The 22151-nt window shown below is 38.1% G+C and overlaps 2 protein-coding genes across 3 annotated transcripts in view; one reads left to right on the top strand and one right to left on the bottom strand.

The window, feature by feature from the left end:
• The window catches only part of UBAC2 (UBA domain containing 2), a 101347-nt gene that overhangs the window by 47582 nt on the left and 31614 nt on the right, over positions 1–22151 (top strand). The gene's annotated exons all lie outside the window — the stretch shown is intronic.
• Positions 5692–15606, bottom strand: LOC103614460 (G-protein coupled receptor 183). The gene is made up of 2 exons (XM_008632391.2): positions 15369–15606; positions 5692–7761 (listed from the first exon to the last, which is right to left on the bottom strand). The coding sequence occupies exons 1-2, from the start codon at positions 15407–15409 to the stop codon at positions 6657–6659; spliced, it is 1146 nt and encodes a 381-aa protein (XP_008630613.1). The 5' UTR covers positions 15410–15606; the 3' UTR covers positions 5692–6656.

The following is a 22151-nucleotide window of genomic DNA, read 5'->3' as shown; positions in this document are numbered from 1 at the left end:
AAGAAGCGCTGCAAGGAAATTGTGATGGCAGTGGTGCTTAACTGCTTGAATAGAGATGCTGACCTGTACAGTAAGTGCCTCCCCACAACCAGCAGCCACACTATTAGGAAGGCAGGCCTGTAGCCAGAGGAATTAATTTTTCCAAGTTCAGCTTTCTCATGCGATAGAGGAAACGTAGAGAGACCTTTTGTGGAGGCGGTAAAACCAGTTCAGACATGAGGAGGCATTTCCCTGACCCTGGGCTCTCCATCTGCAGGGGTCCTCAGCTGGTTGCTCTCAGCCATGAGCTTGGCCTCTAGGTTTGCCAGGTGTGGGCAGCTCCCTGTGCTCTTGGGTATGGCCAAGGGCTTGGGATGTGGGTGCTAGCTGAATAGCTGAAATGGTGCAGGAGAACAGCAAGGAGGAGCAGAGGTGGCCTAACCTAGAGTTATGAGCTGCTCATCTTGCAGTCACCCCTGGTGTTTGTGGTCATTTGTTTTGGTGTTGGCATCTAAATATGTTAATTTTAGAACTTCTGTTCTAGCTTGTGGGTTAAAAGGAGTTAAAGCGCAAAACCCCTTTGCTTAATGAAATTAATACAATGTAATCTATTATGTCAGTAATTGCAGATGACTTGATTATCCTGGTAGCTACTCCTTGCACATTTAAAATAGTTGGTTTGCCCCCATCTTGAGTGAATGAAGAAGTAAGGTTCTGGTGGGTGTTCGGGCTGTTTTGAATAGCTGGCATTGAGAGTACACTGTATTTGTTTTTTAAAAGACAAAAAAAGAATTGACCCAGAGTTGTCTTTATAGTCTGATAACTTGTGAGGAGTCTTCAGTTGTCCCTTTTTGTCAAAAATGCCTCACACATGCAGCTGGCCGGGCAGCTTCATCTCTCCCTGTCCCACTGGGGACTGTGATCTGTCGTTGTTACTTCTAGACTGAATTGCTGTAACTTTCCATACTTTGGAGTTGTGATACTAAGATACCAAGTTCTTAGCCCCTTAGTATCAGTAGCTGCCAATTAAACTCTATCTGGCTGCTCTTCAGGCTGGTGAGTTGAGAATAGTCAGTCTTCAGCATCTCTATATTTAAAGCAGGCTGCCTTGGAGTTAAACTAACCACAACTTCCCTCGAAAGTTACATGCCACAGGAAGGATGAAACTGCTAAGCGTAGCTGATTAGAGGGAGGAACATAGCTCTCCTTTTGCATGGTATAAGACAATGTATACTTTTCTGGAGGGGATAGGATAACCACAGTGTTTCTGCCTTCCAACAGGTGCAAAACCTGCTTTTTTTAGTTTAGCCCTTTGCACAACATCTGTCACAACTGAGGGAAACAAAAGAGGAAGAGGAGAAATTCATACTTTTGCAGTGACGAAAAATGAATGCAGTTTTGTGGAAAGAAATCTATGCCATGTCTTGACCTTTTATTTTAGGAGGATGCTAATGACAGCATTTTGTTACGGGCATAAGTAGAGGACAAGATTAGAAGATTTTAAAGTTATGTAATTTGCTAGTTTTACTGCAGGGCCATTGAGTTTCATGTTGCTTTATTGTCTAACTTGGACCAATTTGCTAGTCATAAAATAACGCAGGTTGAGAGGAGCCACTGGGGATTATGTTGCCCAGCCCTGGAAGTGTCAGTTTCATAAGAGCTGTGTTAAATCAAGTTTGGAGTATCTCTAAGGACAGATATTTCAAAGGCTTTCTGTGCAACCTTTCCTAATGTCTGACTAACCTCATGATGAAAAAATGCTTCTTAATGTTTAAATGTCCCTTGATGCAACTTGAGCCTGTTACTGGGTGTTGCTGTCTTTTCTGTATCCCTTCTCATTAGGCAGTTGCAGATGGCAATAACATCTCTCAGTCTTCCCTTTCCAGGCTGAACCATCTCGGTTCCCTCAGCCTCTGCTCCTCTAACATGTGCTGCTAGCCCCTTCCACATTTTTGGTGGTGGTCTGCTGGGCTTGTTCCAGTATGCCAAGTATCTTTCCTGTACTGGGAAACCCAAAACTCAGTACAGAATTCCAGGCATGATTTCACAACTACTGAATGGAGGGGAAAGATTGCTTATTTTTGAACACAGTCCCATACATGTTTGGCTATGAGGTCACACTATTAACTCCTCTTTACTTGTCCACCAGGAGCCCAGACTGTTTTCCAATCTGCTTTCTAACCAGGTCATGCCCAGCCTGCACTGTTGTGTGGGGTTATTTTAGCTCGGATGCAGGCTTCTGCATTTGGCTTGCTGAACTTCATGAGGTTCATGTGAGTCCGTTTTTCCAATCTGTTGAGGTCCAGTTCTTCCTTATTTAGTGCATTGGAGCAAGGTTATCCAAATTGGTCAGTCATGCGGCAAGATCCTAGCTTAGAGAACTGTTATGCTAACGTGGTAGGAAAAGTAGATCTTGTGTGTATAGAGATACTCTGTTCTCTTCTGTCACACAGCTCAAACACAGCTGGATTCCCATTCTTTACTTACACTTGCCTTCTTTCCTTCCTTTGGAGTTTGAATGAAGTGTTGAACAGCTTTTATCTGACTGTTCACAGGAGAAGAGACAAGATGACTTGAAGGAAGGGGATTTGATGCAGGTCTCTAAAATCACAAGTAATGTGGGCAGGGTAAATAGGCAGTCACTGTGTTCACTCATTTCTGGTACAAGAAGCAAGGGACTTCAGATGAAACTAACAGGTGTCACAAATGAACAAGAATGGCTCCAGACACCATGGGTAGTTATTCTGTGCAACTTGTTGCTGCAAAACGCAGCAGTCACAGACATTTTATTTGAGTTCAAAAAGGGACCAGACAGGCTGATGGAAGAAAACATTGATTGAGGGCTGTCATGTGCAAAGATGAGACATCTGCCTCAGGAAGTCTGAAGTTAAACATTGCAGGAAGCCAAGGGAGTATTCTGAGGGGGGAAAAAAATTGAGGAAATATATCTTAGCATTTACTACACAAGCAGTAATTCCCGTTTTTTTTCAGAGAAGGGTTGCAGCTTTGCAAAGTTTTTTGTATTTATTTTGTACCAGCTCTTAGTCTGCAGGCTGCAGGTTAGCCAATACTGTATTAGGAAATATTGCACTCAGATGAATTTGTTGTTCTTCAAGTAATTCGTTGTGTCTGTTGACACACTAGCTCTATATTGAGCCAGTGGGATACTGCTGAATACAAACCTTAGTTTATCTTCAGTTGTTCCCCTGCTCTGTGCCACAGATGTGGTGATAGAAGATAACAGGGTATGTCACTGCTTTTCAGTTCCTTCAGAACTGGTCATATAAGGCAAAGCGTTTCTTCTCTTTCTCTTCAGCTGTAGGCTGTTTATTTTTCCTATGTTGCAGATTGTCTCATCATTTTATTTGAGTCTCTTCATTCCTTGCTTACCTAAAATTTTGCAAGTTCCAGAACAGTGTTAGTCTTAAATGGAATATTTATTTAAAAGAACTCAAAACCTTCCTTTTTTCTTATACTAATGAGTTTTCCGATTTAAGAGGAGTCACTAACCACTTTCAAGAACTGTGTTATTTGTGGTAGCATGTTTACAACTTCTGACTCTTGCTGTCACTGTGTTTTGCTAGATGACCATGCTGCTTACAGGTTCCTCATCTACGTAACTGTCAGAGCTGCAGACCAAACAGTCAGACAGCAATGCCCTGGGGAATACCTGTCCTCATCTGCTGAGACTGCAAACCACAGGAGACTGCCTTCTTTATCTCCACAGTATCAGTTAGTCTTCAATACCTTTGAGTCCAAGGCAGCTGAGGGTACTTGCAGTATTACTCTTTAGTTTTGTGTTCTTGGTGAAAGAAAAGATGAAGGTACTAAATGCTCTTCTGCTGAAGTGTGTGTGTTTTGGGATTTTTCACATGGTGCACCTTTACTTCATCATGTGTTTGACAGTAAATGTCTATCCAACTTTCTTTTCTGGACTTGGACAGAGACAGCCAAAATGCACCATTTGGCTACCATCATAATTTTTACTTTCTAAATGCTCTGTCACATTCCTGACCAGATAAGATTCGAGAGAGATGTCAGCAGTGGACATGCAGTGTTAGTATTAGGGCTAGGACTCCTTGTCCTGTGCCATCCCCATAGCACAGCTGGTACAAGGAACAAGGCAGATGCTCTCTAAATGTTTTACTTCAGTGCAGTGTCCCAAGGCAAGAGAATCTCCCACTGCTACTTCTGGCAGATGACAGAAAAGAATCTCCTCATTGACACAAGCGTGCTCGAGCTGCAAGTGCATCCTGACAAGGAGTGAGGAGGAGCAGTGGCATCAGCTGCCACAGATATGAATTGTCATTGTCCATCTATGTTTGTGCTTGTAGGACTTTTGTCAGGAAACTGGGCTTGTCTTAGCTTTTAAAGGTTTTTATTTTATTGGTTACTTCAGCATTTGAGAAACTTTTAAATAAGGAGAAAAGAGTAGCTTTTCTCAAACCCATAGCTAACTGGACTCACGCTAGAGCAGTATTTTGATGTAAAGTTAGCTGTTTGGGAACGCTGATGTGATTTAGAAACAAAATCTAATATTGAAAATAACAGAATTGCTAATGTGAGAAAATGGGGATGGAGAAAGATTTTCAATAGAAATCTTCACTTTGTTTCCACTTAGAAAAGTGTAGTTACCTGCAGTATGTGGTGTTTTAATACATATTTAAGTTATATTTTACGGACAAATATAGAAAAGACTTCTTGTCTTTAAGATTTTATAATCACAATTAGATGAAATGAATACTAAAAACCCCAAAAAGCCTAGACATTATTAGACTAAAATAAGCTTGTACTGGTGTGATGTTAATAATACATATATTTTGTTTCTACAACTTCTAGGTATTCATTTGTGGTCTGTCTGTGATTTTATCCTGTTACCATTTGCTTACTCCAATAGGAACACATTCTTAAATAATAATTTTAAATAGTTTATTAAAAAAGCTGACAAGAATAGAACTGCTAGAACATGCAGAATTAAGCAGAACTTCTGATAAAAATTATTCTTCTTACGCTCCTTTTCTGAAGCTGCATAGTGTCTTTTAGAGTTAGAAAAGAGAGAATTAGAATTTTAGATTTAGAACCTCAATTTTGGCAGTCTAAGTGGTATGAAATATAGGGGGTTTTGTGGTTTCTTTGCCATAAAAAAATAATTGTTAATTTAATGTTTCCGTACTGCTCTTCAGATATGACCCTTCTGTGTTTGCAGGTAGGCAGAGGTCAACATGTGAGGAAGGAAGGCATTGAAAAGATGACAAATGTAATATGTCTGACTTCCAGTACAACCTCAATGTCAGAGAGATACAGCTGCAATAAATAACATTTATTCTGACATCTGGCACAGTTTTTACTAATGATTATCAGGTACTCTTTAATTTTCCATCACAACCTCCTGGCTGAGTTACCAAGTTGTGTTGGCTAGTGAAGGCATATTAATAAGATAGAACACTAAAGAAAAGATAGTGGGGCCAGAAATGAAGTAGGGAAGGAAACTGAATGCCTGGATTCTCAGCTGGTATGGAGCTGATTCCAGCAGGATGTGTTTAAGTCATTTGATGTATTTCCTGAGCCAATTTCAGCATGCCTAAAGGGATCCTAGATATGCTGTATGAAGGCATGATGGGAAAACTTGTTCTTTCCCAGCCAATTCTGCTGTTCTCATTTATTGATCTCTCAGGTAAACAGTTCATAAAGAGAGGTAGCCGTCTCACACTATCAGAATTAATCCATTAATTTACTTTTTAGTGGTCTCAACTATGAACATTTATTCAGGTTTCTAAAACGTTTGTCCTGTGTCCATGTCTGACTTCAGCAGAAGTTCTTCAGAACACTGTATCACCGTTCTTTTAACTGAAATGGTGCAGTTTTCATATTACAGTCTCTTGCTTCCATTTGTGTTTATAAATAATCTATATACAATAGGAGTAGAGAGAGACTTTTTACAATACACACTAGAAAGGAAAGTTTTCCTTTAGGAAAAGGAGTAAAGCAAGTAAATACACCTTGTGAAGATGAGTGATTTAACATACAGGAGATGTTCAGTGTTGGAAAGAACCAAACAGTTCGTTTGCTTTTCATGTGTTATATTTGACAATGTTTTCTATGTGACTTGTCCAATAAGGCATTTGTGCTCCAAATATTGTAAAAAGCAGTTTCACCTCCAAAGGTCTGTAAACTAAGTACTTGTCATAGTCAAATGAGCACAGAAGTTGTCCATTTTATCTCAAAATTTGATTTCCTTTGTTTGTGTGACTGGATCAACAAAGCCATTGCTGTAATTGGTAATTGGAGCTCAGCTAGAGGTCTTGAAATTTTCAGATGTTCTGGTTGTAGTTGGTCTGAATTGTAAGCTCTATTTGTGTTCAATCCAAAGTGTGAATTGATTCTGCTTGAGTTAATAACATCCAGGCATATGTAAGTGCAGCATGGAATCTGAACATTCACAATGGTGCATATTTGCTGGAAAAAATAAGAGATCGGTTGAAAGGATACAGCAAGAAGATTATAATGCTGAGTTTTCCAGCTGTCCTGTGATAATTCTTTCTCAGTCCATCACTCTTTGATTCCCTGACATCCTGAGAAACTGAATTCTACTTAAGCTGCTGTACAGGGAGCTCTAAGAGTTTTTGCTGTGGACCCTGGATTTTTTAGTCTTTGTCCACCGTGGTATACTACAGACTTTATTTTTCAGGTAGCTTTCCATTGGAAGATTTAGCAAGTACCGTCATTTGCGTTTCTCCCACGTCACGTGAGCTTTCTTCGTGATGTGACCTGGCAGCGCTTGAAAGTGATACACTCACTTGTCGTCTCAGTATTTTCAGTACAGTTCTCTTGTATCCTTTGCATGCAAAGAAATAGATGAAAGGATCTAGGCAGCAGTTAAAATTCATCAGAAATACAGTATAATGGAGTGACTTCTGGAAAATTTTCTTTTCAGTGCACAAGGGTTCTTGCTGAAGTTTCTTAATCATGTGTTGTATGATTGCAACATGATAAGGGGTAAAGCAGATGATGAACACTATAATTACAAATATGATTGTATTGATAGCTTTTTTATTTATCCCTGATTTTTCAGTCAGTGGATTTTCCTTGGCTGTTTGAAAAAGTTTGCAGCTGATTTGAGAGTAGCAAAATAGTATAATCCCCAGGGGAATAAGATACCCTATTAAACAGGCAGCAAGAAGTATAAATGGCAGATGTTCTATTTTCTCAAAGTTTGGATATTCCATACATGTAGTCCTTTCTTCTTCTTCCTGTGACATGGATTGTATAAGTAGCGGGAAAGTTTGACTGAATACAAGAAACCAGACAAAGACACACATGCCCTTGGCATATTTAATCCTTCTGATCTTGTATCGGAAGGGGTGGACAACAGCAAAGAACCTGTCAATGCTCAAGCATGTCATGAAGTTCACACCGGCGTAGGTGTTGATGTAGAACAAGAGCGCGGTTATTCGACACAGCGCTTCTCCAAAGGGCCAGTGAAATCCCAGGGCGTAGTAGGCTATCCTGGTTGGCAAGGCAATGCAGAACAGCAGATCGGAGAAGACGAGATTTGTTGAATAGAGGGTAGTGGAGTTGATCTTCTTTCTGTTCTTAAAAATGACGGTGAGGGCAATGGTGTTTCCAAGCACCCCAAGAATCAAGATGGAGCCATAGAAGACCGACAGTAATATCCGTGCTGTGTCTTTGTGCTCGTATAAATCGCAGGTGGAAATGTTGGCCTCAGATGCTGTGAAAGGGTCCATTTCTGCAACCACTGTTGTTGCAGGAAGCTCAGTAGACCTAACATGAAGGAAAAAAAAAAACAACAAAAGGGAAATTTTGTAATTAATGTAGATAAACTGCTTCTACATAACGATGGACAGCCTCTGTTGCAAAATAAGACTAAAAAACTGAAATGAAACTTCATTGCTGTGAAATACTTGTCAAGACTCTATCTGTAAACAAACAAATGCCTCCTTTTGGCTTTTCTGTTTTGATCCCAATTTCTTCTCTAATAAAGAAAATCAGCAATGTAGTAAACCAGGGATGTAATATATTTGAAAAGTGAAGTCTATAGATGTTCAGGAGGTGGGAGACTGTTTAAAGCAATCTGAAGGGGAAAAAGAGTCTGAAGAAACCACATGATAAACGATCATATGAAGTCCCCAAGGATCAGACAAGCAGACAAATGTTTTAAATGTGTTTCAGTTAATTTTAAGGGATTTTTTGTTTCTAACAATTCACATTGTGATTCTTTAACTTGTTTAGAGGAACTTTTTTTTTCCTGCATTCTTATCACATTGACATTATAACAGAATCATAGATTCACTTAGGTTGGAAAAGACCTTTAAGATCATAGATTCCACCATAATAACTCAACTTGTTTAATTCTAGTTTTAAGAATTGGCTTTTGGAAGCTAATTCAAATGTTGTTACATACATAAATTCTTAAGACTACTACTTTAATCACTCTTTAGTGACAGTGCTAAAGAAAGATAATGCAGGTGAACTATTTTACACTTTGTCAATTTAGTAGATTTTAGAAATTGTTTCATCTGTACAGTCATAAGTAGCATAGAAGAGTTGCAAAGTGGCAGTGATTTGGGGGACTTAAAAATATTTTTAAATGATCCAGCAGAATTTCAAAAATTGAAATAACCCCATCCTGTTGATACTGCTCTCAGTGCAAACATTTCTTAGGTCTGCTGTTCCCTGACAGTTGTATAATGTAGACATAAATCTCAGAAAGGATGGGGCATCTCATGATACTCCTCGAGCAGCTGTTCTACAAAAGGGTGCCTCTTAGAGGCACCATTTATGAATTTAAACATCAGTCAAAACAAGATTGATTCTGCTTTAACACAGAATACTACCTGAAGATAATGCTGTTGCAAGTGGAAATTTAAGTCTGTTTTGTACCTTTAAATAACATGTCTATGTTATTTCTGAGGATGTCTCTTTCAACACACAATATTTACAAGCAACTGTAGCCTGTTGTACTTCAAAAAATTCTTTCTGGGAAATACCTCTCAGTTTTAGGGGATTTAAACCACGCATTTTAGAAAGCATTCATTATCCTTTTATTAACTTGTGAAAGCATTAAAAGGTTAGTGCTTTCTTCCATGATTTGAGGAGATTGTCCTCTTATTTCAGGGTGTTCACAATTAATGGTTCTCTGTAAACAGTAAACCTGCAGACAGTGGAAGACAGGTGAGTGATGTCTGACTGATAGATGTACAATGTTCTGATTCATAGAGATTTGTGAAGTAAGTACTGTCCGTCAAGAGGTGGGAATACTGCATTCAGGGTTGTATGTCAAATCCAAAGTGGGAGTTCTGTGCCTTGAATAAAGGAACTAATCTGGTAAATAACAACTCCAGCTGTAGCGCAGATTTAAGAATGTCAGTAATTTTATGTTAGTTAATTCTGCATTGTTCACGCTGTCTTCGTGTTAGCGTGTTTGGTGACTGATTAATGCAGTACTTATTACCCTGAGGATAATTCTGGTATGATTTTCTCCCATCTTTTCCCTTGTAGAAGTGTTCAGGATGGCTTTTGCTTTATCTAAGTGTAACAGGCTTCTTTTTGCCTAAAATGGTGTGGGTTTGTGTAGGCACCTGTATATGAGTCAGCGAGGTATTTTGTTTTGTTTCTCATATTTAAATGCTTCTGATTCTTGTTCACTTTCCCAGCAGCACATCTATCTTCTATGAATCTCTTTCTCAAAGTCTAGGTAAAACCATTTTGTCAACATATAGGGGAAAGGATAATCTAAGATTTATGATAAACAGTTCAATTGCCGTAACTAGCTACAGCATATTAAGTGCATAGTTTTATTTTTGCTTTAAAGTTGTAACAGTTTTGGTTCAAAAATAATGCACCTAATTGGCACATCCATTCATATGTCTTTCTATAAACGTATGTAAAATGTAGAATATCTATTATACAAACACATTGAACTGTTGTTTAGGAAAAAAACTGTAAATTCAGTAAAAAATATATTTTTTGTACATCAGGAGTAGAATTTCATAAATTGCATGTTACCTAATTTTGTCCTATGAAGTTGGATCTTTAATGTAATAAATTAATCTAGAGCTTGTTGCTCAAAATAGGATGTTCATCCTCACATATAACTGTGGCTATGTTGAGGAGTCCTAGCTGAGATAGTGTTTGTGTCTATCCATGGTGCTAGCTTGGATATACATTGGAACATGGCAGGACAAACTGGCCACAAATGGATGAGGAGACAGAGGGAGGAGCACAGCTCATGGATCTTCCAGGGCACTGTGCACATCAGCTAAGCTGTGCTCCTTGGCAGGCTCTTTTGCCTGCTGTGGGAGTCCGCTCTGGGGGCAGAAAATGTTCTTTTTGATCCTCTGTTATACCCAAAATATTTTGACTCTTAATGTAGGGAACACATTCTACAATGCTCTAGATGAGTATTAGTGTTTTCTCCATCTGTAGGTATGTATGGGCATTTTTGAGAGTCACCAAGGTGTTTAGGTGCTGTATTACCTGAATATATTTATTTAAAAAACAAAAAATGAGAGAGAGAGAGATTTTATCTGGTTTGTGGTCCAAACAGATGATAAAGTTGATACCATCCACTATAATGTGCATCACCTGAGCTGTGGTAACTTCTTTGTACTTGGGAACTCTAATTGTTGTTGGATGAACTTGATTCACCTCAGCAGGTATTTCACATTTTCTTGGCAATTTTGTAGAGGGCATAATTTAAAAACTATTTTCTTCCTGAAAGGTGTATAGACTATTAAGTAAGATGAGATATATTTTTTTAAATCCTATTCCTTGTGTCACGTTGCTGTTTATTTCTTGTCAGCAATCCTGAGTAATCCACTTACTATACATACAGCACATGACATCCTGCACAGAATGTATCTAAAAAAAGAACATTTTGAATACTTTTTGTGAGTTTTGTATTATTGGAGAAAAAATGGAGAATGTTACATTCTTACTGCTGCAAAACTCAGACTAGCTGGACATGACTCTGTTTTAATGAGCTGTGTGCCTGAATAACCTGTGAGAATATGGCCATTTACTGTCCCAAATCCAGATGCACCAATTAAGTTACCCTCCAGAATCACTACTAAAACTTTTGCTCTTCTAGCTTGTTGGATTAAATACCCTTCCAGTGGCTTTCCAGGTTTATTCATGATATTACTTTTAAGTATATACTTGGAAGAAAGATAATATTAATTTCCCTTAACAATTAAATAATTTTAGAAAACAGTACCAGAGGTTTTTGGCTTAGAGTCACATGCAAAATTTTAAGGTATAAAGTCCTGAAAATTCCTGTCTGTATATCTGTATTGTAAAGAAGGTTGTTCAGGTTTTTACATTTTCTGAGTCTATAAACACTCAGTGACACAGACTGCTTACTCACTTAATGTAATCTTCTGTATAGTCCAGGTTATTATATTATTTTAGTTATTGTGTATGGATTCCAGTAACTTTTCATTTAAAGCATATTTTCTAAGATGCTGTTTATCTTGATTTGGAGAACTGAAGAGAAAGCAAATTAACCATTTGTACTCTAGTCTTTGGTCAGTCAACTTCCCTGTTAAAAAATGTGTGTCTCTTACTTAAATGTCTGTAAAATTAATTTACAATTGCTATTTTTATTGAGTCTCCTTACCTGTACACAATCTCATGGTTTGGGCAATTCGAGGTAAGCTTCTCAAATATTTCACCACAAGGTGAAATAATCCTTTGATGTCTGTTCTAACCCCAGCTGTGTCCCACACAGGACTTGGGTTTCCAGATGGCTCTTGGCATTAGTGTGCCTGGAGGCATTCTCACCACTACGTCCCTGCTTTTTCTGCTCAGTTGATTATGTATGCAAGATAGAGTTGTGTAGCATTGCACTGGGAGTTTGTGATGTTAGTTCACTGTGATCGAGGAGTATTTCTCTGATTCAGTGTGTCAGAGGATAACTTCAGTATAAGGGCATGGCCATTGCTGTCTGCTTCGACCTGGGAGAAGTTTACAATTAATTTTACTGCTAAATACTATGCCCAGGCTTGCAACCAGTGCAGGTTCTTCTTTGTTGTTCTTTCACTTGCCATTTTCAAGTCTTAGCACTATGTTTGCTTTCTGACCGCCAAATTTCTTTAGCCAATTGCCTTACGAGATTTGTTAGCTAGGCAGCTGCTAGTCTGTTCTCTGTGCTTCTTGGTGTTTCACAGCAATAGCATCCACCTGGGGAAAAAATTCACAGCACAATGGCAAGCTGTTTACAAAATCTAGCATGTCTGAAATCTGTGCAGGTGCCTTTCTAAACCAATATTGTAATCTCATCAAAGAAGAAAAAATAAATGGTGTAGAAGATTCATGTTGTGTGAAAACATTTGACTGGCATTAGTAATTTGTTTTATGTTTCTACATTTGTTTTGTGTTTAATCCCCACAGCAAAAGGTGTTTGATGAACAGGATGGTGACTCCAGTCTGGAAGTACTATGTAATCCAAAGCTTCATAGACATGTTCATGTATAATGAGCTTTGTATGTAGTATCATAATATTGCACACATTTAACTGTTATGAAGCATAGACTTAAACTGTGAGCCAGCAATTGCAGTGTTGCACCTTAGACTATGTGGGCTGGGATTGTGTGCAAGCAATGGTATAAAGCTCTCTCTGTATACTAAATGAAATTTCTTGTGTTCTCATCTCTTGCTTTTTGGCAGAACAGGGAACATGTAGAAGGGTTTTACTGTGTATTGTAATCTAACATGTGATTTCTCTGTGTGTCTTCATCATTTTCATTCTTTGGAGTTGAATCCCTGGTCCATTTATCCCTGGTCCAGTAGCTAATTTAAGAGGGATACTAACTAAATTCTTGAAAAGGCACAGCAGTTCATTAGAAAGATCTCTCCTGGCGCTCTATACATAGTATGGTTTAGTCACTATGAGATGGGCAATATTTCCTTAACAAAACATATTGGAGGATAATGTTGTTTATCTATGCATAAAGAGTGTAAATTATTTTAAAGGAATGGTCAGGAAGGAGACTTCTCTTCCCCACAAGCTTCACTGATCTTACAGTCCTGTATATCTATAATCTGTGTAGGTCTTACATTGTTTTAAAACAGTGGAAGATGGGAAATATGCAGTTCTATGTTTATGTAGGTTTAATTTTTTCTTTAATCTCATTTTTTTTTTTTCTGTTGACCAGTCATATTTACTCTTTGGATTTCTATTTTACCATGTGGGTCATCTTTATTATAGAGTGTTTCCTCTGAGGAAAAGGCATGATTCAATTAAGTTATGTGTATTAAAAAGTGTGCGTGCTATGTTGCATAGAACTCTTTGTTAGTACAGAAAAGAACATATACCTAGGGTACATAGTATCTATGTTTATGGACTGGCAGCTGGGGACTGCACGTGGTTTAATCAAAGCTGAGGCAAGAGACAGACATGTCCTAAAGCTTCCTCTTTCTTTCTAACACTTTAGCACTCATATGCATTTACTGCTTTAGGTTAATTTTTTTTCAAAAGCTGTTGAGTTTTGTGTTCTAAAGGCCGGTGAGTCAGCCTAATGACTGAGTGACCTGAGTCCTCAGGTCACAACCCACAGCTAATTTTGATGAGGGAGTTTCCAGGCTAGCGCTTTTATCCCTCTTTGGTGTAGACCCAAATTTGTTGGCATAGTAAACCCAAATTTGTAACACACACATCAGAGAATCCCAAGTATGTATTTAATTCATTAAATTGTCTTAACAATGACTGTAAAGAATTACAATATTCTTTAAGCGCTTAACAGATTATGCAAATTTACAACACTGTGGGATCTTTATGGTTCTGCTTTTGTCTATAACTATAGATTTAGCATGACAGTTGTTGTATTACAGTTATGTTTGGTACTAAAAAATAATAAAAACTACAGTAAGTGAGATCAAAATAAAAGAAGTTGAGCTGAAATGCTGTATATCTAGTTAAAGAAAAAGTGGAAGCCATTTGAAGTGTACGCCTCGGTCTTATCTGTTGGATCTCTCTTTACAAGGGTGATCTGTTCTACAAAAAGTATGAGAACTATCTAACATAAATAATCTCTGCCAAAAACACATACTAACATGAAGAGCTGTGCTGATGCTAGATGATTAACTTCCCTTCAGTTTATACTTACTTAACTATACTAAATGTAAAAAGGAGAGAGCCTAAAACTAGAGCAAATAAGCAAAATAAAAGTGTGAGCCACTGACAATTACATTCTTGCAAGCAGAAGAAAGAAGTGGTCAAATGAGAATTTGTATTTTAATACTAGAAAACATGCACACCTTTTAGAGTTTGGAGTTTTTTTCTGAGTTATATGAGACCTGTACAGGTATAGTCCTTCATTTTAGGGATTACAGCTTCAGATTTCAGTTTCTATATTAAGTTTATTATTCTTTATACCTGCTTCTGAGTCTTTTGACCAGAAAGGAATGAGATTTGAGCTCTTAATGACTAATTGCCAGGTAAATTTTCAATCCTCTTGTCTTTTCAGGAGCAGCCATGAAAATGTTAGACAGACCTCTTGTATTCTGTGCTCAAAGGCATGTACTCTGTCTTATTTTTTAAGATAAATGATAGTTGAGTTATTGTCTGCTGAACAATCTGTCTTGTTTTGCCAGGATAATAGGAAAAATTGGTCCTTTTACATTGGGAAGGTGTATAAAAATCGTACCACTTGTAATATTTCTTCAGCTTTGTGGCACAAAGATCAGTAATAAGGAGAAAGGTGTTTGGTCATTGCAATTCAGAAGAAGAATGCATTCTAAAAACCTTGAAAGAAATGTGTACTAGAAGTTAAAAGAGGAATCAGCTCATAAAACTTTGAATTCTTAAAATGCTCTGTTGCAATATTTAGAAATGAGAAGAGTGACAGAGGAGTTTTCAAGCTGATAATAAAGGCTGTTTTCACAGACAAGGAGCACACGTGATAAGAGCAAGCTATGCCTTCACAACCACAGTATGGATTTGTTTTAAGGCTGTCTCCTACTATTATTCTGTGAGATTCAGTGACTTGAGAGCTTCAGTGCTTCCCTTACTACTTCTACAGTAGCTATTTCTGCATTAGTATAATTTAAATTAGTGTTGCTTAAAAATTGTCTAAGGTAAGGCACCATGAAATGTTTCCCTGTGATTGTCAGAAGGCTGTATTATAAGAAAGGACTTGAAATAACTTGTTGATTCTGTGGCTCAACAGATCCTTTAAATGGAAACTAGCTAACAGCATATTAATATGGGAATATAAAATATCAGAGAATTTCTTCCATGGGCCTTTCCTATACAAAGATCATTTATAAAATATCCAGTATAATGCAAAAAAGGAAATATTTCCGGAATTGTTTGCTGTTACTCAGTGACAAAGGAAAAATGTAAAAAGTTAGTTCTTTTCTGTACTTACATCTCTGTAGCTTCTTGGATCCTCTGAGCAGTTAAGGGCATTAACAGGATGGCTTGACTGCGAAGATTTAGCCTTGCACATTGTTCTCAAGAGTGATTACGTGAGTCTTTTGTGGGAGGGGTAGGGTTTTTTCAAGTGCTTAGAAAAAACCAACCCTGTTTGTATGCCGGTCTTGATTTGCTGCCTACTGTTTTATGGGATGTGAAAGCATCTATTTTTGATCCTTTTACAATTAGTCTGTTCAAAGAGAGTAATTAGAAACAACACTTGCACCTCCCCCCTGAAGTTACGCATTACTGACTTTCGCAGAAGGGACTTTACCCAGAGGTTTACTTGACGAATTGTTGACCAACTAAAATCCCTCTCATATGTGAAAAACTTTGTTTATATGCCATCTGCATTTAAGAATAACTTAATTTACAGCAAAGGGCTGTGTGATCAGTGCATGCTTTAAAACTTCTTCTTGCCAATGAGATCTGATGCAGCACAAGGAAACCTCAAAACCGAGACATACCGAGATGCGGTGTTAAAGCAGATGTCTCAAACGCCCGTGGACATTCCCAGCATGGTTTTAGTATCATAATGATGAGGATTTACAGAAAGGCCTTTCAAAAATGTATGAGGGAGTTGAAGAACTCTGGGAGTTTGAGAGATTAATAAGAATGTCTGCCTTTGTAAGCTGTTTGTTGCATTTTAAGCAGTGATAATAATAATAATAATAATGAAAAATAAAAGGTAAATACATGAAAGATAAAAAACTTCTAAAACACAAATCTGATTCCCCTAAAATAATATTGATAAGGATGAGTGGCTAGGGAGTAGGAAAGGGATGGGATGTCAAGCTGTGAGTTAAGCCATTTGTACCTGAAATAACCTTGTTTCTGGGTGAAGAACTTTGATGTAAGAGTTGAATTGTGTGTTTGTTAAGAGGGTTTTGGAGATCAGAGATAGATGGAAAATCCTTTCGTTTGCTGTTAGAGACTGTGGTTGAGAGTTACTTGGGATTTTCCCCAAGAACTGATACTGATCATTCATGACTGCAAAGGACTATCTATCTTTAAAATGACCTCATTTGGTGGCCTGATTTTAAACAAGGCACGATAAGGCTATTTTTGGCGGGTCCAACCCATGCAGAATGTAGGATGCCTCTTTGGAAATGTTAGGGCTGTGTTCACAGCACAGGTGTTGGCTGACATTGTAGTGGTGAAGGTGTGTAAAGATAGGATCTCTACTAACATGCCCATCTCATCAGAAAGCCTAAAGTGAATGCAGATCTAATGACAAAGTTACACTTTACTAAATGTACTTCGTGTGATAGGAAATGTTTTTGCTATAGCAGAACATAGAGCCTTGTGAGCTACTTTTGTACCTACTTGGAGCACTTGGTTGACACTGTACACTGATTTTCCTGGTGTTGAACTCCCAGTGTACGCACGGCTTGATGCCTCATAGATGCCAGAGAGCTGAAGGGCTCTATCGAGGGCTTTCAGCTCCTCAGTCTTAATGGAGCATTCATCTTCTAACACCACATTCAAAAAGTGTTTGGGAGAACTTACCGCTCTTATTCTAGATTTTTTTCTTGTTTCTGAATAATTTTTTAATTATTCAGCTTCATCAGAGAGTAAAATCTCTTTAAATGAAGTAATGAGAATTAAGGACTGTTTAAAGGGAAATTGCACAGGGAACTTGCTTCATATGTATGCAAAGTAATACCACAGTGTGGTTCCCTGTCAAGCACCTAACATATGCTGTAGAAATGGGAAATTTTGAGATACGCAGACATGTCTTTGCTCAAGGGCTGACATTAGTACCCCAGCTTCTTATTAAAGGAAATGTTTGTTTCAGAATTGTGTTACCATTATAAAATAATGCCAGTATGTTTCCTGCTCAGATCTGATAAAATATTGCCTTCCTTTGCTTAAGATACAGTACTAGATTGCACTAGATGGTACAGGCTGCATTCTTTCACTAGCTGTTTATCCTTGTAGCTGCTTGTTTTCTGTTCTGATAAAGCTGCTCTTGGTCCAATATCTGTTTGACTGTTACGGGATTTGAACATTTAAATTAAATAATGTGATATACGTTTGTGTTTACCATGTATGTGCAGACACTTCATGTTTTGCTTTTGGCAGGCAAGGCAAGTAGCATGGAACCCAGCAGTTTACGAAACATATTGTTGGATAGTCTTGGCATTAAAAACTAAAGCTTACTTTAGGATAGGTGTCTTGACTTCTGCCTTCATGAGGGGATTGTAAAGTGTTGATTAGATGATTAGTCTCAAATTTTGATGAACTCCAAGTTGCAGTGATTCTGCAGAGATATCCAAGGACAAGAGGAACCTTTCTTTTCACCTCCAGATGCACAACTTCAAGTTTTGTCTTGGGTTTTTACTTTTTCTCTGCCTTCTTGCTGCTTTCCTGTGAAATATTGGTGTTAGTGAGTATTGAGTAACAAAGCCAAATGCTTTTGCGGCTGTTGAGAGACTTCAGGCAGTGGGGCGCCCTGCTCATGTGTAGTGAAAGGATTGGGTGCAATAGGTGGGTCCTTTGAGTCCAGGGTTCCAGCAGGGAGAGGAACACATCTATCAGGGTGGTCACATTCCACAGAGTTGCTTAATTGTAAGGAATGTTATTGTGGATATTTAGCATGTTCAGAATAAAGGCTGGCACCTTAAGTTTAATATGGCAGTGTTTGGACAGACTGTAGGAGCGCAGGTCACTGAAGTGATTTAGTAGCTTGAGTTCCAAGTGCACTGTTTACGTGCCTGTATTATCTGCAGCTGTTTTATAAGTGATATTTTTAGTCCCCCGAAAAATACGTTGTTGTGAATTTGTCAGTTTAATGGTTTTTTGAAGAACTTGAATGAAGAAAAACACAGCACCGCAGTTACTAAGTGTAGTGAGTCATTCTGAATAAAATAGCATGTTATTTCTGCAAACTTAATCCCACAAAACTTCCATTGACAACAGCAAGTATTTTTGCAGAAGCTACATTTATTTAGCTTTCTAACCCTCTTTTCATGCATTTTAGAACATTTTTCCTCTGTTTTGTGCGTATATTTGGTAGTGCTAATGTTTTATTTTAATCTGCATTTAATAGTCACTGTTTTAGACTTTAAATAGTGCATTTCTCTTATAAGATGTACTTGCCCCTGATTTTTTCTTCTCTGACAGTAATTTTTACATCTCTGATTTCTTTTTTTCAAGGCTATTGTTCCTACATGTCACGGGTTTTTTCTCTGTACAAAACCAATCTCATCAATGCATATGATTTAGAATGTTCCCATCTGGTCATGGTTTCTGTTTCACTGCAAATCTTAAAATTTAACATGCTCTTCAAAATGACAATATAATTATTGTCAAGACAGCTACTACAGTACATCTTTGGGATAGACATGGTATCCATGTGGAGTGTTCAAACTCTAGAATTCACTTTTCAGGTTTTAGAGTTTTCTGGTTTGTTTGAAAAATTTATTTTCTAACCCACATGACTGAAATTAACTTCCTAAATATGAAGTGGGCAAAAACTCCGTTCAGAGTCAGCATGTGTTTGTGTCTATAGCCCTTCATTGCACACAGACATCTCAGATTTCTAGTAGAAGTTAATCATGGCACTTGAAAGGATGTTCCTGATATTCTCATAGTGTAGTGAACAAAGGGCTGGGCTGGAGGTCTCTGCAAAAGGAGAGAAAGTACAGGAGAGGAGACTAAAAGAGATGAAAGGGAAAGCAAAAACAAGAGGATAAGAAAGAAGTGAAGAAAAAGAAAAGATTGAAGTAGTCCTTCAATAGGAATATGTTTTCGACTTGTAGATGTTGAATCTGATACATGCTACCAAACAACTAATTAACACGACTAAAAGAGTTAAGAACCAGTCCTTTTATTTACAGTATGTGGATGGGTGTTTGCACCTGTCTAGTGAAACAGAGGAACAGAAATTCCTCCAGTGACCATGACCTTCAGGAAAAAGGCTTTGATTATTCATGGAGCAATAGGGTAGCTTAGGTTTGACAGGACCTCTGGCAGTCATCTAGTTCAACCCTGGGTTCAAAATACATCCAACAAGAATGGGTTATTTTGGGCTATGTGTCCAGGCTGTATCTCTGAGGATGGAGACTGTAGCTCTGGGCAGCCTGGTACAATACTGGACTGTCATTGCCCCTGTCTGGACTTACTCCAGTATATTAATATCTTTCTTCAAGTGTGAAGCCCAGAAGTGGACACAATGATTTAGGTTCAGGCTAAGAAGTGCTGAGCAATTACTTCTCTTGGCCTGAGGATAACACATTGATAATGCTGCCCTGTATGTGATTGACCTTTCCTGCAAGGATAAACTGACACTCAAAGGCTGACTAACACTGAAAAGATTCTCCAGATCCTTGTCTGCAAATCTGTTTTCTAGCCAGTCTATGCCATTGCACAAGGTTATTCCAACCCTGATGGAAGACTCCACAGTTACTTCTGTTGAACTCCTTAAGGTTCCTAATGTCAGCCCATTTCTCGAGTCCATCAAGGAATAGCTGAATGTGGTCCTGCTCTCTGAAGTATTGGCTGCTCCCTCCAATTTAATTTCACTTGCTACCTTGTTGGGAGTGCACTCTGTCCCATTATCCAGGCTATTTAATAAAGACCAGTGTGTGTCCTTGAGGGAAGCTGCTAGTAAGTGGCTGCCATTAAAGTTGGTGCTGCTGATCAGAACCCTTGGAGTCCAGTGCAGCCAGATTCCCTCAAATCTGCTTATACAGTGCATATCTTCCCTGTTTTTCCTTAAGGGCTGAAGAGGAGACCAAGTCAAAGGGCATCCTAAAGTCAGAGTGTACAACATTTGCCATCTTCCCCTTCCTTAACAACAGCACCAGAGTCACTCCTAGTAAATCTATAGGGGATATTAGCAGCTGCCTCGTCCATCATGTAGCTGGCAATGGCTTCTAGGAGCTTTGCTCTGTAACTTTCCCAGGGATAGAGGTGAGGCTTGTAGCTACCTGGATCCTCTTCTTGCCCTCCATGAAGATGGGTGTGACATTTGCAATTTTCCAGTCATCAGGAACCTGCCTTAATCACCATGATGTTTCAGTGATGTAGCATTGGCAACCTCCCTCAGAACCCTGAGGTACGGCCTCCTGTGTGATCAGTTGGGCTCAAGAGCCTCCAAAATATCTTCCTTTACAGCAGGTGTTGCTCCAGTCCCACAGGAGGCTCAGGGACCACCTGCAAGGCCTGAGGGCAAAACTAACCAGTGAAAACTGACCCAAAAAGACATTGAGTGCCCATTTTTTTTGCCCTTTGTCAGTGGGTCCCTTTTTTCACCAGTGGATCTGCATTTCCCTTAACCATCCTTTTGTTGTCCTTTACTTTGTCAGCCATATTCCAGTATTATTACATGGATAACTCCTCCAACAGACCTGCTGTAGATAAGCAGCATCCTCATATAGATATTCTAAAATAAGGCATAAGTAAACTATAGAAAATTCTGAAGGCAACAGAAAATATTAAAGGAAATTTTTGAAGTACAGAATTATATAAAGAAAGCTGAAGGTGAAAGTTTAAAATTAATCAGAATGAATTTTCACCGAGTGTAGTTGCCTGTACAAATGAGTTTCAGACAATGTTTTGAAGGGCACCAGTTTTGGCATTTTAAAAAAAGATACCTGAATGCATATATGGGTAATATCTATTTCTATTAGATGTGAACTCTGTCTAAAAAGCAAACACTGAGGCCTTTAGGAGCATACCTCTGTGGTACCTATGAACTTACTGTTCTAGGAGAAAAGGCCCATCACTAAGTTTCATCCAGCTCCTCTAGGTTGTTGGGTACTGAGCAGTGTCAGACACTGGACTTTGAATTAAGCTGATCATTACTCTGGACTGGGTGGTGCTTTCTGTGGTCTCTGTTGACATAAATGGTGAATACTAACATTTAGGGAACCTTTTGGGATTCTCTAATCTCTTTTTAAAATGCACTTGCAGTCTTGGGAAATTCCTTTTTGTACTTTCCCATCTTATGATTGAGTGCACTCTTGCATGTGAAATCTCTGAGTCACTGTTTATCACAGGATCAATAAAACCTGAAAAGCATGCCACAAATGTGGTATTCTCTCAGTTAATTTGGTGAGAGTAGAAAGAAATAATTTAAAAATACTTCCCTAAGAAGAGAAAATACATTTTTTCTTTGTGTTTCTTCTATCTTCATGTATAAAACCTGATTTATTCAGTGACTATTGTCTACAATGGACTAATTTCAGATGAAGAATGATTTTTGTATGTTGCTTTCTTACAGCATTGTGACTCTTACAACTCAAATAATTTCAATTTATTTCAGGAATGTGTTGTGTATGTTTATACAGGTGTGTTTTCTTTCTGTAAAAAGGATTATGTGCAAAATTGAACATTTTTCATTAATTTCTGAGTTGACATTCTGTGTACATTTAAGTGCATCTGACTGTATGTCAAATGGATGGTACTAAAAATGTTTCTATAATTAAACTGTATTTAAGTCTTTGGAAGTTTTTCCCGAAGCTGAACTTGAAATATAACAAACAAAATGATATAGCAAAATGCTCTTAAGCCAGAGACCATTAAATCAGTAAAAATAATATTTGAAGTGTTTTCTTTTTTTCTTTCATAGCTGTGGGTGTTGCACTTGGCAATTATTCAGGAAATGTAAGTTTTAATATTCAGTCCATCATTTTCCATAGATTGCTGCTATCAGTAGTTTCTCTGGAAGGGAAATGTATTTTTGACTGAACAGTTCAAGTTACTGATGTCCTGATCTGGGCTGTTTGTG

This window comes from Corvus brachyrhynchos, unplaced genomic scaffold (genome assembly GCF_000691975.1).
Source record: "Corvus brachyrhynchos isolate BGI_N302 unplaced genomic scaffold, ASM69197v1 scaffold12, whole genome shotgun sequence".
NCBI classification, from domain to species: domain Eukaryota; kingdom Metazoa; phylum Chordata; class Aves; order Passeriformes; family Corvidae; genus Corvus; species Corvus brachyrhynchos.
This window is presented reverse-complemented; position numbering and strand designations above follow the sequence as displayed.